This window comes from Dermacentor silvarum, chromosome 10 (genome assembly GCF_013339745.2).
Source record: "Dermacentor silvarum isolate Dsil-2018 chromosome 10, BIME_Dsil_1.4, whole genome shotgun sequence".
NCBI lineage: Eukaryota > Metazoa > Arthropoda > Arachnida > Ixodida > Ixodidae > Dermacentor > Dermacentor silvarum.
The window spans coordinates 93,666,159-93,684,797 of NC_051163.1; the positions used below are offsets into that span (position 1 = coordinate 93,666,159).

General features: G+C 45.4%; 1 protein-coding gene across 22 annotated transcripts in view; it reads right to left on the bottom strand.

Annotated features, from left to right (window-relative positions):
- LOC119466292 (cuticle collagen 2-like) overlaps positions 1–18,639 on the bottom strand; it is a 1,179,781-nt gene that overhangs the window by 366,914 nt on the left and 794,228 nt on the right. For 2 of the 22 annotated variants that reach the window (XM_049656731.1, XM_049656732.1), the window contains exon 2: positions 11,072–11,200. The exons of 15 other annotated variants lie outside the window; for them this stretch is intronic. In XM_049656731.1, the coding sequence (XP_049512688.1) occupies positions 11,072–11,144 (73 nt within the window). In that variant the 5' untranslated portion in view covers positions 11,145–11,200. Of the gene's footprint in view, positions 1–11,071; positions 11,549–18,639 lie in introns of those variants that run through there. 5 more of the 22 variants (XM_049656743.1, XM_049656741.1, XM_049656740.1 and 2 more) reach the window with 5 other exon arrangements.

Genomic DNA, 18,639 nt, shown 5'->3' on the forward strand with positions numbered 1-18,639 from the left:
ATGTACTCACGTTATATTCTGTAAGGCTATAAAGCAGATTGTTCTTCTGTACATTTTCTGGAACTTTAAACTGCGGCGATCTAAACCACTTGGCAACAATTCTGTGATCGCTACCGCGTGTGGAGCCGTGTTTCAAACACACTCGAGCAAACGCAGCTTTGCCTTGTTCAATTGTGTCGCGGGTACTTCTGAAGCGCTGCCTATTTTGTAAATAATCTTGGTGGCACGGAAGCGCCATCTGCTTCTATGCATTGTTTTGTTTTCTTGTGGCATCACGTCACATTATAATCGTAATATAATATTTTTTTCGTTTTCTGAGAGTCTGATATTGCCCCCCCTCACCATGCTATAATTGTGGTTGCGTTATTTATGTGTAAATATTTATGTATAGATGACCACTGCTCCAAGTTCCATTTTATTGCAAAGTAAGCTACGAGTACCCAAGGAATTATGTATAGCAAAATACCAAAGTCAAACTGCCGAACACAACCAAGCAGACTCAGTGCTCAGTCTCTCACCAGATTGCATTGGTCATGTAAAGGTGCACAGCATACATCGTTATTACTTGCTGAACAAGCTGCGAGAAAACTGAATATTCATGTAGCTTCAATTAAGTGCTATCAGCCATTACTTCTGCCCTCGGCAATTGTGCACTAATATCACGGCTTTTCCTTTTCTAACTCATTTTGCTTATTATAGAGGGATTACTGCCTGTGTTCATAGGAAATAAATCACATGGGCAATCAAACACTAAGAGTGTATAAACTTGGAACATTAGTAGAACAAGAGTGTATAAATACACTAATGAGTGTATAAACTTGGAATAAGTAGAAATACAGCATAAAAACTTAACTTTTACTTGAAACAACACTAGAGCATACAGTAATCATACTTGCCTGCTGTAGCCCCTGTGCCAAGTAAATTTCAATTCTGCTTCTTGCATCCTATCAGAGCGCTGGTAACATGTTTCACATTTCTATCAGCCAACTAACCTGTCTTGTAGCAGTAAAAATGTGCCAACTATATTTTTTAACAACATGCTAGAATATGCAGGCAGTTCGCTTCGAAAACTAAAGCCATAGAATCAATACAGTGATGCGACTTTCGGTTCGCATGTCACAGGTTGAGAAAAGTAAGGTCGGAGCTGTTTCCAATGTTCAGACTAGAAAGCAAAGCTAGTATAAAAGGTTGCACACCACTGAGCTCTACTATAGGGGGCTGGATAGCGCATTGAGCGCCTTCGACTGAAGCCAACCTTGTCCCAGAAGTTGGTACTTCACGATTTTGCTGTGGCATTTCACCTGCATGGGAGTGCGGCATTTCTTCTGCTATAATGCTTGCCCTTTGTGCCGTAAGCTACCGAAGCAGTCCAGAGAAGTATTTCGAGAAGACGTCCAGAATTTTCCATCACAGCACTGACAGCATTGATAACATCAGTGGCGCGTGCTGAAAACACTTGTGAATCAGAAAATGCTTTCTCTAAGAAAAACTTATCACGTACGGGTTCAGAACGTCGTAAAAGCTCTCACCAGACATGTGGAGACATCGCCTATATGTGGAAAACCACAAAGAAAAATTTTTACGACAGCAATATTATGCGACGGCACACACTGGTAAGTGCAGCGTATACCCTACTTTTGGGACAAGCCGCTGCACGACACTGCATTTCCGCTGTCTTCATCTACGCCTGGCTCTGTGGGCAGCGAAGCGGCATCCAGGAAAACATAGTAGAGATCAGTGGTGCACATAGTATTTTATGTCCCCTTTCTCCACGCCAGCTGAACACACGGTAACTGTTTCCAAAACAGAAAAACTAAGGGCAAGGGCTCTGTACACATTGCATCGTAAAGTGGCTGATGCTTGGGCAAAGCAAATACTGTGCATGGTAGATTTGTATGAGGCAAGCTAGGAGTCAAAAAGCCCGCTGGATACTAGCAAATGACCAACATATTGTTGCATGTTGAAATTCTTTTTTATTCCTTATCACTCATTTGTGTAGGTGAGACAGCTCTCACAACTGGAGAAGCCTGGGAAGCATGCAGTACTCCACAAAACCGGTTTCAACGTAAAATGTGTCTGCATCTCATAATTTCATGGCTGCAAGAGTGAGCCCACTGGTAAACACATCAGAGTGTTCATGATGTCATGCATTATCCACTTTATCTGCACGTCATACCTATCTTGCGAAAGCTGATATTGCCTTTAGAGAAATTGTAGATGTGAGCTTGCATTTCAGAACGCACAACAAGCTTAACACATACAACACCAGAACAATTTGTTGAGAATTTCGGATCAGGAATCTTCGAAGCACGATTTGTTTAGTGGTGTTAAGATTCTGCTTAAGGTTGTTGATTGTTACATTCATATAGTGTTCAAGCATTGCTGTAACAACATTCTTCGCTTGGAGTACATAGTAAGGGTGTACTCCACATGAGCTGGTGGCATTTCGCTCCATATTCAAGAACTGGTTTCTTCTTCAGTTGAGATTTTCAAGTTTGCATTCTTTCTTAGCTGTTGTGTGTAACCTATCCTAAACATTTGAATAGTGAACACGTGACCTTTTTGATGGATTTTGTGGATTGTACAGCTTTGCTGCAAATAATTTAGATAACTGTTTCCACCTTAATGAAAATAATTGCTTGAAGCAGCCATAGCCACGAATAAAGTAGCATGACACGATGATGAAAATTGTGATATTGTACTTTGATTTATAATGTTTTTAAACATATGGAGCTCTGCCTGTGGTTTAAATGTGTTCCTGATATCCATTCGTGATGCAAGAATTTGAACAATAAACTGAAGCAAGAATGTTTACTTACTTTTCAAGAGAAGCTCATGGCAATTTCCTCATGAAAAGTAAAATAACTAGAAATAAGTTTACTGAGCTGAGAAGAGTGCTACAAATGTCTCATTTGAATAGTGCCATATACAGAAGCTACAACAAATGTTTACTATTTTGGTTGCATTTGTATATATGGTCTTGTCACGTGTTGCAAGCTGTATTCAGAATGGCCACAGCTCAGTCATGATTGTGGTATTGTGCAATGAAGTACAGCTGGCATCACCCGGAAAGTGTCGCAAAGTTACAAATACAACTTAAATGTGTTCTTTTAGGAAAAAAGACTTAGCTCAGAAAATTATCCTTTTTTATGCAGCTTGTCGAGATAAGGTTTCTTTACATGGCCATGGCCCTCAAGGAAGAAACCGAGACTGCAGACTGCCAACGTTCATTCCTGTTCCGGCAAAGACGGGCCAGCAGTAACCAGCTGGGTTTTACAAAGTGAACTCATCACAGCTTGAGCCACTCCATGCCACAAGCAGTTGCTCGTCGAGCCACTGTGCAAAGGTTCCTTGGGGCACAAGTCCAACTCAGCACCACCACCTCTCTTCTGCAGTTTTTCTACCTACTTAGCTAACCAGGTGGGTCATAGATGGCAGATGGAAAGGGAAACAGTTTTAAGCATAGAACCTGCTCAAGCTCAATGCAGTTTGAGAGTGAACAGTGAACGAGAAATAGGTAGAGAGAAATAGGACACCTCTTCTCCCTCAGAGAATTGGCAGTGAAAAAAAAAACTGCTTATGAAGGCTTGAATATTGGTCGGAATAATTTCGCATAGGTAGGATAATGACTACGAATGTTTCTGGCAAAGGTAGTGGTAGTACGCTGAATAATCAAGGAGTTTAGATATAGATTAGAAAACATATTTCATTCCACTACCAGAATTTTAAATCATCCCAATAATTCTTTTATTTGACGGTTTATGCTTTTGGAGCGACAATGTTTCTTGATGCCTGCTTCTTGCTGAGATCGTTCTTATGCTGCATAATTCACCTGTTCAAGTTCCACGTTTATCCCGTACAAGCAAATTTACATTCATCACAAGAAAACTTATAGATGATTTCCAGAAACTTGCTGATTAAATGAGAGGTCAGCATGCACCCCAGGCTTTCTTAGATATGCGTTCAAGAGCCTCAGATCTCGTGAATGTTAGACATACTCCTGCTGAGCAAGTTCTTGGTATCATCTACAAGGTCATTTCAGAATATGAGTTTGCTTAAGTTGGAGGAACAGTCAATTGAAGACATGTCAAGCGATATCGCTGTCGATGCATCTACATTCCAACTGAAATAAAAGTAAATATAGCACCAAACGCAAGAATTATTCGAATGATGCCATTCTTGCAGTGGAATGAAATCCTTCTAATCTAAATATGCAATCCATAATAATTCAGTCTACTAAATACTTCCAAAGGGGTTGCGTCGTGAATTATGCATGTTGTATTCCGTATTTTCTTACTATAAGACCCAAGGATGCTTAAACAGCAGAGAAAACATTAAGAGCTGAGTACTACATACTTTATATTGCTCCATAAATCAGTTTCCCTGCCAACCTCAGCATCCCACGCTAATAATGTTTGGGAGAATGTGTGAAACAAGGCACCTGACGCATAGGGTAGTGCTGTTCACTTTGTTTGGGAATGAAGGCCATACTGTACATGTATGTGATAGCCATACGTATCATTACATTTAAAAAAAGGAAGCAAAACTGTGAGTCGGCCTAAGTGGAACAGATTCATTAAAAAATATTTTGTGCATAAACAAACAAGGACGAAGAAAAGGAGCAACACAAGCACTATCGCGTTCTAACCAACTGGTTTTATTTTCAAAGAACCATTTACTTAAGAACCCACAGATCTGTGCTATCCAGTCAACAGAACACATCAGTAGCGTATATAACAACACTTGTGATAAAAATGCCACGGATAAGCGCGACCCGGTCAACATAAAAACAGCAATGCGCATAAAACAAGCACTTAAGATGAAAAGAAAGGAGCGAATCTAGCAGTGAAACAGTGCATGCAGTGCACTGTTTCTGAAAAATGCAGTGCATGTTTCTTTTAGTTTTGCAATTCAGTGCGCTTCCACAATTTCTCTCGCGGTTTGATTTCGATGCCTAAACATTATGCCGGTGCTTCTAATTCAAGGTGAGCACGCATGTTCTTGACAAAGCATAGCCAAATGCTTACTAGGGCCACCTTTCAGACTGGACAAGTGTTCCCTTAGTCTCGTGTTAATGCATCTTGCAGTCCGCCCTACGTACACATGACCACATGTCATAGGAACCTGATACACAACTTTCTTTGTGCAATGAAGAAATTGGTTCTCACGCGGATTTTTAATACTGCATTCTTTCTTTGCATCATCCTTACTTTCGAACTTACTTTTTATCTTAGAACACACACTACCTTTTGTTTTTAGCATGAAAGCACCACTTTTACTTCGTAACTCCCAGCCACCTTTTTAAGTCTGTGTGAAAGGCCATGCACATACGGAATCACTGAAAGCTTGGAAGCTAATTCTTTCTGCCTTTGATTTTTTGTGCATAGTTCTTTATCCTGTTTAAGTTTTTTCATTAGTCTAGCGCATGACGCCAGCATCACAGCGAGCACGTACCCAGCCTCTCTCAACTGATCAACTTGCTCAAAAAAGGCAATGTTTACAGTGCGGTAACACGACTTCAACAATGCTGACCGGCAACATGAAATGACTGTGCCATTCTTCACAAGCCTGGAATGGTTTGAGGCATAGTTCATTAGCGGTTTGCTAGCTCGGGGCGTGAATGACCAACACACATGCTCTGGTAGAATTTCTAACTTGACATAAAGGAACTGGTAGCTTGTTATGTACCGGTACTTCCGAAGTAAAAGTCAAGCCTTCAATAGTAGTAGAAGCCTTTGACTCTCTAGGCAAAGGCTTAAATTTTACTTTGCAAGTACTGGTAGATAAGAAGCTACAGTTTCTTGTTAACAAGCTACATGAACTATGCCTCAAGCAATTCCACGCTTGTGAAGAATGGCACAGTCATTTCATGTTGCCGGTCAGCATTGTTGAAGTCGTGTTACCGCACTGTAAACATTGCCTTTCTTGAGCAAGTTGATCAGTTGAGAGAGGCTGGGTACGTGCTCGCTGTGATGCTGGCGTCATGTGCTAGACTAATGAAAAAACTTAAACAGGATAAAGAACTATGCACAAAAAATCAAAGGCAGAAAGAATTAGCTTCAAGGTTTCAGTGATTCCATATGTGCATGGCCTTTCACACAGACTTGAAAAGGTGGCTGGGAGTTACGAAGTAAACGTGGTGTTTTCGGCTAAAAACAAAAGAGGTAATGTGTGTTCTAGGGTAAAAAGTAAGGTCGAAAGTAAGGGTGATGCAAAGAAAGAATGTAGTATTAAACATCCGAATAAGAACCAATTTCTTGATTGTGCGAAGAATTTTGAATATCAGGTTCTTATGACATGTGGTCATGTGTACGTAGGGCAGACTGGAAGGTGCGTTAACACGAGACTAACGGAACACTTGTCCAGTCTGAAAGGTGGCCCTAGTAAGCATTTGGCCATGCATTGTCAAGAACATGCGTGCTCACCTTGTCTTAGAAGCACCGGCACATTGTTTAGGCAACGAAATCAAACCGCGAGAGAAATTGTGGAAGTGCACTGAATTGCAAAACTAAAGTAAAAATGCATCAGTCATCCTTTTGTTTCATTGCTAAATAAAGAGAATTCGCTCCTGTCATCTTAGCTTTAACATAGTTTCATCTTAAGTGCTCGTTTTATGTGCATTGCTGTTTTTATGTTGATGGGGTCGCACTGATCCGTGGCATTTTTATCACACGTGTTGTTTTATGTGCTATTGATGTGTCCTGTTGATTGGATTGAGCACATCTGTGGGTTCTTAAGCAAATGGTTCTTCATCCTTGTTTGTTTGCGTGCAGAAATTTTTTTAAATAAAAAGAGTTTTTCAAAACTGCTAGAGGTTTTTACTGTGTGCAGTTTAAAAAAACGAAAAAAGCTTCACAGCTGTTACTAAATGCACTCTCCAGAGCTTTACACTATGCAGCTGTACTAGTTTACACAGAATACACTTCACCTCTCGTCACGCCCAGGTGGCTATTCAGGTTTTTCAAAGGTGTTTCATTTTATGGGACGACACATAGAGCATCACTTATTTGCAAGACATTGCATTCCAATTCTGTCATATGAGATAAATTCATTAGAGAGTTTTAAGTTGCCCTAAATGTATTTCAGCTGTGGCCAGTACACTGGCAGTAGCTTGCAGTAACTATAGCTTGTAGAAATATAATTGCAACTGCCATGCTATGTGTACCTGCTAGTGCACAGGCATCGGCCACAGCAATCTTTAGGGTACAGTAGTTTCTTCTATTTTGGAGTACGCATCCTCCACCAGATTAAAATGTGAAGTGGATTGTCATTTGCGGCGTATACTCCTGCGTAAACTTCATAACCATTTCTCATCTGCTCTACAGATCATTGTTGGTACAACTGCAAAAGCAGGGTGCCTGTTTACGGCACCCGTAGAGAGCAAAGTCTCCAAATCTTGAATGAATAATCAAATAATTTTAGTATTCGTCAGCAAGGTTAACACTTTGTGTCTTCCACTGTGGTGTCTTTCAAATTCTAAGGTTGGCACATGTGCACAAGGTTTGACTACAGGATGTCATTTTGCAGGAAAAAGTGTATTTGCGCGTGATGTTCTACTGCACAGAATGTCATGAGTTTTCTTATGTATCGGTCACCATCTCGCAAACTGCTCCTTTCGGAGTTAGAAGGCAACATTAATGCGAAGCACACTTATTGTTCGAAAAAAAAGGATGTGCCCATCCCCTTATTTTCGATGGGGGCAAAATGCGAAAACACCCGTGTACTTAGATTTAGGTGCACGTTAAAGAATCCCAGGTGGTCCAAGTTTCCTGGAATCCCCCACTGTGGCGTGCCTCATAATCAGATCGTGGTTTTGGCACGTAAAACCCCATAATTAAATTTTTTATCTCCTTATTCTCCTCACTTCATGCCTAGTGTTCTAATAGCATGATCGACACGATGAGCATCAATGTGATGTGTAATTATTGTGTATTGGGGGCCAGGGTACATTCATTTTAGCAGCTTTTTCGGTTGACTTGAATCAGTATTGTAGAATGCTGTTTGCTTCTTTTACTCATTGTTACCAAATATCACTTCTGACTGCGGCAACAAGTATAATGTTGTTTGCTAGCACTCTTGCCAACCGATATAACTTGAAGGCATCTGTGATAAAAAACAGCTAATGATTTCCGAAGAGCTAAGGTCCAGTGAGACCAATAAATTTTAAGCTAATACCTGTGGATGGTACTGCTGAATGAATGCCCATCCAGTAGGACTGTCCATACCATTTTCTTCCATAAAATTACACTGAAGATTTGAACAGAATCTGAACGTAGACTTGTCTGCAAAGTGACCCATTTCCTTATCCAAGTAGTACAGCTTCAGCAGGAAGACTGAAACTTCAAGTCGTCAGTAGTGGCATCAACATACAGTATACAGCGCTAAACTTTCTCTATCTTGCACCTTGTTATCATTTCCCGTCCCATTTTTTCGCAGGCTGTTCTTTACTATTTATGGTCATACCCAGTTTAATTTGGTGTCCTTACTTATTTAATATTTGACCATATCTTTTTTTTCTTTATTGGATCAATGTTTATTGATAGCGTACCTTCATTTGCCATTTCCACTGATCTTAACCAGACACATCATGTTACAAAGTTTATTTTGCCTAATTCTTCATTGCTTTTTTGCCAAATGTCCAAACAGTTTATTTTAATTCCTATGTTGATTTCTGGGAAGAATAGGTCTACTAGGTCTACAGATCGTTTTCTGTTTAGGTCATCCCTACACTTTGTAACAACTTACAGCAGTGCCCCTACACACTCCATCACAATCACTGTGAAACACACCCTTCCTACCTTTATTTTAACACTTTGGTTTCTCTTGACCTACTATATGCACCAGATGAGGGTAGGGGCAAGTGAGCTATGCACATCCAAAACCGCTGCCAAGGAAAACAGTTGCTGCCCTGATGACAGGTATCTGTCGAAATGTTGGCTACATTAACATCCCTTGTTCTGACAATGTTGAACCAAGTTCATGGTTTTTTCATACTTCAGTTACCGCTTTGTTGTGTTCTGTGATTGTCTTTTGTTGCCACTTCGTTTAGGATGGAAATTCACCAATATTATTTGTTTCTCCTAACAGCAGCAAGTTTATGCTTGCAAGGCATGTGGGAACAGCTTTCACCAGGAAACAGTGCAAGACGAGTGGTCGAAGAAAATAAAATTGCTTCTGTGATCTAAAGTACTTGACGAATAAAATTTTGCACTTATTTGTATATATGTTGTGCAATTCATTCATATCACAGAAGGCAAAGTGTTTGATCTTTTGAGCTATTTCAATGTGTTGGCCTGACAGTTTTCTCCATAGCGACCTGCTGCTTCTGCGATGAGCTGCATTCATGACATTTGCATTAAAGGATATGTACTATCGGGGACAAAAGTGCCCAGGACGTGCGAGTGTTGACCAAATTGCATCTCTGCACTATCAGCCGCTATCATCTGCGTTGCAGACCACTTTCGGAATGCAAATGTTAGCGTGGCTGATCCCAGCAGAAAGTGCACCAATAAAATTCGGTCGACATTCGCACATTTCGGGCACTTCTGTCCCCGATAGTACATTCTCTAAACAATCAATATGCTCTGTAAAACGTAATACAGGAAACACCTGTATTTTAACGATTTGACCGTATAGTACAGATTTAGCATACGGAGCCTTTTTATTTCTGAGTACGGAAACACCTGTATGTTAACGGTTGGACCGTATAGTACACATTCAGCATACAGAGTCTTTCGTTTTCTGGACACGGAAACACCTGTATTTTAACGGTTGGACCGTATAGTACAGATTCAGCATACGGAGCCTTTTGTTTTCTGGATACAAAAACCTGTATTTTAACGGTTGGACCGTATACTACAGATTCAACATACAGCGCCTTCCGTTTTCTGAATACGGAAAGCACCTGTACATTAACGGTCGAACCATGCAATTCAGCATACAGAGTGTTCCGTTTTCTGAATATGTAAGCACTCGTATTTTGTAATACGGTCTCTATTTTTACGGTTGTCCGTTCTACGGAAATGACCGTTCTTTACTTACGGAAAGTGTTCGGTCACAAATTGCCAGCGGATTTGCCGTAAAACCAAAGCAATTTTTTTACAGTGTACGGGCAGGAGAATATCAGTGCTTGTATTAAAGTAGCGGTTTTTAGGAGCTTCAAATAGGGTACCATTATCTCCCGGGAAGGAGTGTATGATCCTTTGAAGGTTCTTTTGTGATGCTGTTCTAGTCTGAGTGGGGTCAAGCAGGTGTTCAAGCAGGAACCAGGGGTTTTTGCATCCTAGCTGACATTAAGGCGGTCACATAGCTGGTGCCAATGTTCCTGACTGAGCTGTCATGAGTACTTCTCGATATCCTTTTCGAGTTGCGCGAAGGCAATTGCGTAGGCCACTATTGCGTTTTTGCGCAAGCCAGCGTTTCTACAAACACTGCTGAGCAGGCCACAGTGGACCCATTTAGCATCAGGAGCTGGCCTGTCCTCTTCCTGCTCTACCTGCGTGTTTGAGTTATCTGCGTCTTTGAGAAGAGTGGATATCCTCTCTTCAAGGTTTGTAATAGGTGCGGGTTCACGTCTACTCCGAACATACCGGAAAACATCCCATTTAGTGTGCTTAATTTTTAGCTTTTTCCCTTTGTAGCCTCTGGAGGGTACCGTAATGGAGAGAATGTAATGATCACTCGCAACGTTAAGTTCCGTATTGTACAAGATGGCATTGTCTATGTTCCTGGTGAAGGTTAAATCAGGCGAGGTGTTTTGACTCACGCTATTGAAAATGCGGGTTGGTTTAATGTCCCCGCTAGCTGACGGGGTTGACACGCGTCAGCTTCCACGCGCGACGGCATTCCGAGAGCGTTCCTGACGAATTTTCTATGCCTATCACCGGCTTTTTTACGCTTTTTTATGTCCCCGGCTGGTGCGCCGCGGCGGATGACACCGTTTTCGATGCACGCGGCAGGCCGCACCTTTTTTTTTTCTTATCGAGCGGCGTCTTCGCGCTGGGAGACGGGTCTCGGAGGCTCGTTAAAACAACGCAGCCGCAACAGGATGGTCCAACAAATAAACACTCACTGACAAGACAGCCGAGGACGATCACCGTCACCGCCAAAGCCGGAAGCCCGCAGAAGCTGCCGTCGCGTGCCATGTCAGGAATCCTCTCGGTCGAACAACCAAACGCTCAACGCAGGGAGAAAATAACACCTCCGGCGGGGCGTGGCAGCTAGGAACGGCGATGTCGGGCAGCGAATCCAAAATCCCACGCCAAGCGAAGCGAGAATCCTCACGTTCCTCTGTCGCGGTAGCAATACGTCACGCCGAAGTCACGGTAAGCTTGTCACACTCGACACAAACGCGCACGGCACACCCGTCGGAACGACGACCGACTGAGAATTCACCGAGCACGGGGTATTACGCAGCAAACGTGGGGGTAGATACGTCAACCACCACGTCACCTCCCGCCGCCACGGCACGCGCGAGAACACAACGCGAACGTGCTTCTAGAACGTTTCAACCAACGTTACTAGACTAGCTTCAGTTGTAAAACTCTCCGCCCGTGCGCTTACCGCCGCTGTCGCGACTCCTTCAGCAGGCGCCAGATGGCAGAGCCGTTCCGTCGCTCTCCACTGCAGACGCCTCGCCGCAGCCTTGAGCTCGTGCGGACGGGCACCTTGCGCGTGTTTCACGTTCGCTGGCGTTCTAGTGATACCAAGCGAAAGCGGTATCCAAATACAGCAATGAGATTGAGATACATCGGGCTAGTTGGTTCATACTGAAAGAAGGGTAAACTGCACGATGGGAAAAAACGCATACGACGAAGCGCTGAAGCTGCGTTTTTCAGTCTCGTGTGTTTTTCCTGCCGTCTAAACCTTTCACGCAGTTTACTTTTCCCTTACGGCAGATTGGCACGTTTTCTCACTGCTTTTACTTGCTTAACACTTTGATCTGGATCAGTTATTCGCCAGCTAGCGAGACCAAATTTGTTATCCACAAAAATAACAGCACAACTTTCTTGTAAACCAACGAATGCTTTATTAAAGGAAACGAACTAAAAAAAACTGTATGCCCCTATATATTGACACGTATACATGTTTATCTTTCGCCGATGGCCGCTTTCCACCGGCTAACAAATGTTAAACGTTATCGCTCGGCGCAGGACGCGCCTGTATCGGAAGTTTCTAGAACGTTATCGATGCTTCTTTCCGTTGCCTGTTTTCACCGACGCTTATGTTATCTGATTGTATGAGCGACGCGAATTGTCTAGAACTTTCTGGAAGACACGCGCGTACCAGGGATTATTCTGCAACCTTCGATGACTCAGGTATGAAAGCCGACGCGTTTTGCCGCTGATCAGAAATTTCGACGATCGCCGACTGTGCTCGCCGTATCGTTGTGCTTTCAGTGTAGCTTTCTTTTGTGGGCACAGGTTCGCCCAATAAAGAATCAGTTTCGCCATTCACAGTTTTACAACTGTTCTCTTCACTGTCACTACTACGTAACATCTGGTGGAGGTGCTAGTTCGTTCATGCACCGAACGCCCCCGCAAAGCCGCGATCCAAGTCAGAAACCAGAGGACAATGCCAACGTCGCCAAGGACCAGCGAGCTAGCCGTAGGCAGCAAGGACCGGAGCACGGACTTCTTCCCGAGAAGACCACAGCGATCAAGATTAACTCAACGATCCCAATGGCAGCCCCAGCGTCCCCCATCCTGCTGCAACAACCTCGGGAGCCACCGACCTTACCTGGATCATCGGCTGAATACCCTGAAACCTGGCTGGAGACATACGAGAGGACCGCGACGTTCAATAAATGGAGCGACGACGACAAGCTGCGCCAATACTTGCGCAGACGCCGCAACTCGAAGCATTTGAAGAACTGAAGCGACGCCTGCAATCGCCGCCAATACTTGCGCATTTCGACGAAAACGCCGATACCTAAGTCCACACCGACGCAAGCAGTGTAGGACTCGGCGCCGTGCTTGTGCAGAGGACTGATGGACTAGAAAGGGTTGTAAGTTACGCTAGCCGGTCGCAATCGAAGGCGGAAGCAAATTATTCCAAAACAGAAAAGGAGTGCCTCGCCATCATCTGGGCTACATCAAAGTTTCGCCCCTACCTCTATGGCAGGCCCTTTAAAGTTGCGAGCGACCACCACGCCTCGTGTTGGCTAGCTAACTTGAAGGATCCTTCAGGTCGCCTCGCAAGATGGAGTCTGAGACTTCAAGAATTCGACATCACCGTCGTTTACAAGTCCGGGCGAAAGCACTCTGACACCGACTGCTTGTCTCGCGCCCCCGTCGAACCGCCGCCACAGGACGACCAGGATGACGACACTTTCTTGGGACCAATCAGTGCCGACGAATTCGCCGAACAACAGCGAGCCGACCCGCAACTAAGGAGCCTTGTACACTACCTGGAAGGCAAGACCGTCATTGTGCCGAAGGTGTTCAGGTGAGGATAAGCGTCGTTTTTCTTGCAAAACGACATTCTCCTAAAGAAGAACTTCTCGCCTCTCCGAGCCAACTACCTCCTCGTGGTCCCTCAGCATTGCGTCCAGAGGTTCTGCAAGCTCTCCATGACGACCCAACGGCTGGACATCTCGGTTTTTCACGCACTCTCGCGAGGATACAAGAAAAATACTACTGGCCTCGCCTCTCTGCCGACGTCGCCCATTACGTAAGGACATGCCGAGACTGTCAGCGACGCAAAACACCGCAGACAAGGCCAGCCGGACTTCTACAGCCAATCGAGCCACCTCGCCGACCGTTTCAGCAGATCGGGATGGACTTACTGGGGCCTTTTCCGACGTCGACGTCCGGAAATAAATGGATCGTCGTGGCTACGGACTACCTCACCCGCTACGCCGAAACAAAAGCCTTGCCCAAAGGCAGTGCCGCCGAGGTAGCCTGATTCTTCGTTGAGAATATCCTCCTGCGTCACGGTGCCCCAGAAGTCCTCATAACCGACAGAGGCACGGCCTTTACGGCAGAACTAACTCAAGCCATCCTGCGATACAGCCAGACAAGCCATCGCCGCACGACCGCCTACCGCCCGCAGACGAATGGCCTCACCGAGCGCCTAAATAAGGCCATCGCCGACATGCTGGCAATGTACGTCGACGTCGAACACAAGACGTGGGATGCCATCCTTCCGTACGTGACCTTCGCATACAACACGGCCGTGCAAGAAATGACGCACATGGCGCCGTTCAACCTGGTCTACGGAAGGAACCCGGCAACGACGCTTGACGCCTTGCTACCAGACGTCGCTGACGAAGAAAATCTCGACGTTGCCACTTCTTTGCAGCGTGCCGAAGAAGGTCGACAGCTCGCCCGCCTGCGCATCAAGAACCAGCAGAGGACCGACAGCCGACATTACAATCTACGACGACGCTACGTCGAGTACCATCCCGGCGACCGTGTTTGGGTCTGGACTCCGATACGCCGACGAGGACTTAGCGAGAAACTGTTGCGTCGCTATTTCGGACCATATAAGATAATCCGACGTATTGGCGCACTGGACTATGAGGTCGTGCCAGACGGCATTTCGCAATCACAGCGGCGCCGGGCACGACCTGAAGTCATCCGCGTGGTGCGTCTTAAGCCTTTCTACGCCCGCTGACGAGCTTATATATAGGTACTTTGTTACTTTGTTATTTTCTTTCTTTATTACGCGTCGTTTTGTTTTCGCTTTCGCGTTTGTTTGTAGCATCGGGACGATGCTTTTTAAGGGGAGGGTATTGACACGTATAGATGCTTATCTTTCGCCGATGGCCGCCCTCCACCGGCTAACAAATGTTAAACGTTATCGCTCGGCGCAGGACGCGTCTGTATCGGAAGTTTCTAGAACGTTATCGATGCTTCTTTCCGTTGCCTGTTTTCACCGACGCTTATGTTATCTGATTGTATGAGCGACGCGAATTGTCTAGAACTTTCTGGAAGACACGCGCGTACCAGGGATTATTCTGGAACCTTCGATGACTCAGGTATAAAAGCCGACGCGTTTTGCCGCTGATCAGAAATTTCGACGATCGCCGACTGTGTTCGCCGCTATCGTTGTGCTTTCAGTGTAGCTTTCTTTTGCGGGCACAGGTTCGCCCAATAAAGAATCAGTTTCGCCATACACAGTTTTACAACTGTTCTCTTCACTGTAACTACTACGTGACAATATAGCTAAGACTTAAACTGTCAACAGGGGCATAATCAAGGCAAATGATTTGGGCCTACGCGGAAACCAACTCCACCTACAGCAGCTTGGCACGTTTCCTCGCTGCCTTTACTTAAGACTGGATCCCCGCCGCTGCTACAGGAACCTTGCCTAAGAATGCATTTTTGTACAAGATTCCTGCAAGGTATGCGTGCATGCATGCGCGTGACTAAATAAAAATTACCGTAGCTTGCACAAGCGGCACAAGGCTAAAGAAACAGCGGAACTCATCTGCACCTACCTGGTCCTGGCCTTACGGGTTATGCTTTTCTGGAATTTTTTGATTATTTATCGATTATTGATTAGCTATATTGGCTATCACAGGGTATTGGCCACGTCCGTGGGCTATACTAAGCACTACCAAGACATCCCCAGCATTTTCCGGAATTTATTTTTTATTGATCGATAATTTATTATCTATTGTTTGGCTATCGCAACGTAATGCGAGGCACAGCTGTGCGCAGTGACGTCATCGCTAGGCGAGTTTTTGCGAACACTACGCGGGGAAGCAAAAAGCTTAAACAGCTCCGCGGATAAAAAAATTAATGATGCGTGCACTCAGTTCCTGAAAGCGCAAGGGGCACCCAACACGACTCGGCGTACTCTCTGACAGCTCTTCGAAGATGGCCCAGAACAGGTCCCCAAACATCTCTCTTCGTTCGCGTTTTTTTTTTTCGGTTGTTTCAACAGATACGAGGGAAGGGACGGGAACACTTTCGGCACCACACCCTCTGCAAGTGTCCACTTGTCTCGTGGCACCTCAACCGTCTGTCCATTATTAATATCCAGAAACACTTTAAGATGTCCTCCTCATGAAAGTGTAAATCACACACCATGGATTTCGCAGAGAGTTCCCGGTCGACACGAGGAATCACTCTGTTGAACGGCGAGCGAAGTGTAGCATTGCTGGGAGCACAGAAGAAATGGCGTGCCTGAACTGTCGACATTGTTCGATAGCCGCTGTTGCAGTCAGGAACGCAGCACGTCGGCGTCGTCTGCTAATATCCTTAACAAACTCGGTGAAGACTAGAGCTTCGCGGATGACATGCTTCCTGAAATCTGCCGTCAAGAATACATCAACGCTGCACCGCGTTTTTCCTCCGGCCAGTTCGCATAGCCGGCTAGTGGGGAAGTGAAGCTGGGTGCAACGGCAGCGCCATGAAGGCGCGCGCGGGTGGGCGGTTCCGCGCAAAGCCGCCGAATTTTACAACTGAAGCTAGTCTAGTAACGTTGGTTTGAACGACGTCACGCCTCTTGTTCGTCACCGATGGAAAACGACGACGGCGCACCACCTCACGGCCAACGGGCAAAACACCCCACGCTCAGTTGGCACGACAGCAAGCATTGTGGGAGGCAATCCTCGGCAGACAAACCACCACCACTGCGCGACGCGTTGTCCATGTATACCATGGTATAACACATAAAAATATAAAATTTTTCTTTGTGCAGAAATTTTAATATTTCACTGTCCACAAAATCGAGAAATCGACAAGCTTCAGAAAAACGAAAACGATGTATGCTGCCATGCTTTAACGTATCAGAGCACATTTTATAAATAAATATTCTACGTGCTTTTTCAGTGTAGGTTCTCATGCAGGACGTCTGTTTTCTAAGCCGATGTTACCTAAATAAATAGTGCAAAATTGTTCACGCCTAATACGGCAGATTTCTGATAAATACCTTGGAAAACGTGAGATCTTCGCTCTTCATTCCTGTTAAACTTTGAGGATAGAAGTCGTTACAACTCCAAGACCGTGCGTAATTCAGCATATACGCGACATTCATCCCAATATTACCAAAAAGTACGGTTAAGGAATTCGAAAAATGTAGGAGCCGTTGCTATCAGGCCGGCCTGCGTCCAGTAAAACTCGGTCGTGTTTGGAAATGTACAAACTTACATCATCAGAAAATTAGAGAGGAGCCCGTGGAAGCTTGAGGCGCCAAGCTAACGTGCTCAAGCAGCTTGACCGTGACACAAAGATGCAGTGGTATTTCGCGGCACGAATCACGTATACCTGACAAGGGTGTGAGAGTGGTCGCGCTTGTTCGCGTAACATGGCGACGCTTCACAGCGTAAGATACTACCACTACGATACTCCGCCTGTTTCTCACAGGGCTGAACGGCGATCTAAATGCAGCAGAGAGTCCGCGAAGAGCAGTAATGATCCCTCATTAGGCCTATCCCAGTTGTGACATTCTTCTCACGAGCCTCCTAATTGCTACGTCTCGCAACAGAATTTCGTCTTTCTCGCAGATAGCGAGAGTATGAACGCGTCCTGCCCGCTCACTGCTGGCGGTGACCTGTGAGGAGGCGAGGCGGCATTTTGTATGCTGAATCCGTAAAACCCTGTAACAATCGCCTTCTTTTCCGCTACGAGTGAGAATGCGACGTGATCGCACCCATACGCGCCAAGTGACGAGGAAAGGTGTCCTGTTGTATTTCCTTTGTTTTTCGCTTCTTTCACAAGAGCCGGTCGAAGGAAAAAGGTTGAGACATGCGAACGTGTTTGAACCACGTGTCCTCGCCATTTTTTTGTTCATTCAGCGGTTGAGTGAAGTCTTTTCTCCTTGAAACGGACGTTGAGGGCAACGCCAGCCCCAATTGTTTATTGATTAGGGCAATATGCGGTTGAACGCCAGGCCAATGTGTCACGGGTAATGACGACCGCATTCATATATGGGCGGAATGCATGTTTCAGCCTTGCGTAACGAGACAGTTACTGTGTCCTCGACGTGAATCTTTCCTTCAGAGAGAGAGAGAAAGACGTTATTCCGGGTCAGACTAAGACTTACAGATATTCCTCCGCCAAGAGGACTATGGCCAGCTGGTCGGCGAAGGCCGCCGACGCCAACCACACCCGCCAGTGGGGAGATAGGGGGTAGTGAGGGGATTGTAGGGCTGCGGGGCAAGATAGATAGATAGATAAAGCTCTTGCCATCTTCTCTGCTCTCTGGATCAGCTTGAGCTGGTCGTCGAGGGCCGAGCTGGACAGCAATGCCTCCCATTGCTCCCTCGTGGTGTTCGTGTCATGGTGTTCTATGTTGTATAGCCTGCACTCCCACGTAATGTGGTATAGGGTTGGTGTGGCCCCACACCACGGGCATTCGTCCCTGTAGGCTGTTGGGTGCAGGCGATGTAATATGTGTAGGTTCTTGTAAGTGCCTGTCTGGAGCCTACGCCAGGCAGCAGCATCCTCCGTCTTTAGTATTCGATGGGGTGGGGGATATCGCAAGCGACTCCCTCTGTGGTAGTTCAGGATTGCTGAATACTCGGGGTCAACTGGGTCAGGGTCATCTGCAGTCGGCGTGATGAGTGCTCGGTTATGTGCAAATTCTCGAGCTGCTCTGTCGGCATACAGGTTACCCGTGATGGAAGCGTGACCCGGTATCCAAATGATGGTTATGATGGTGTTGTCGTCAGTGTCCTCCTTGGGTATT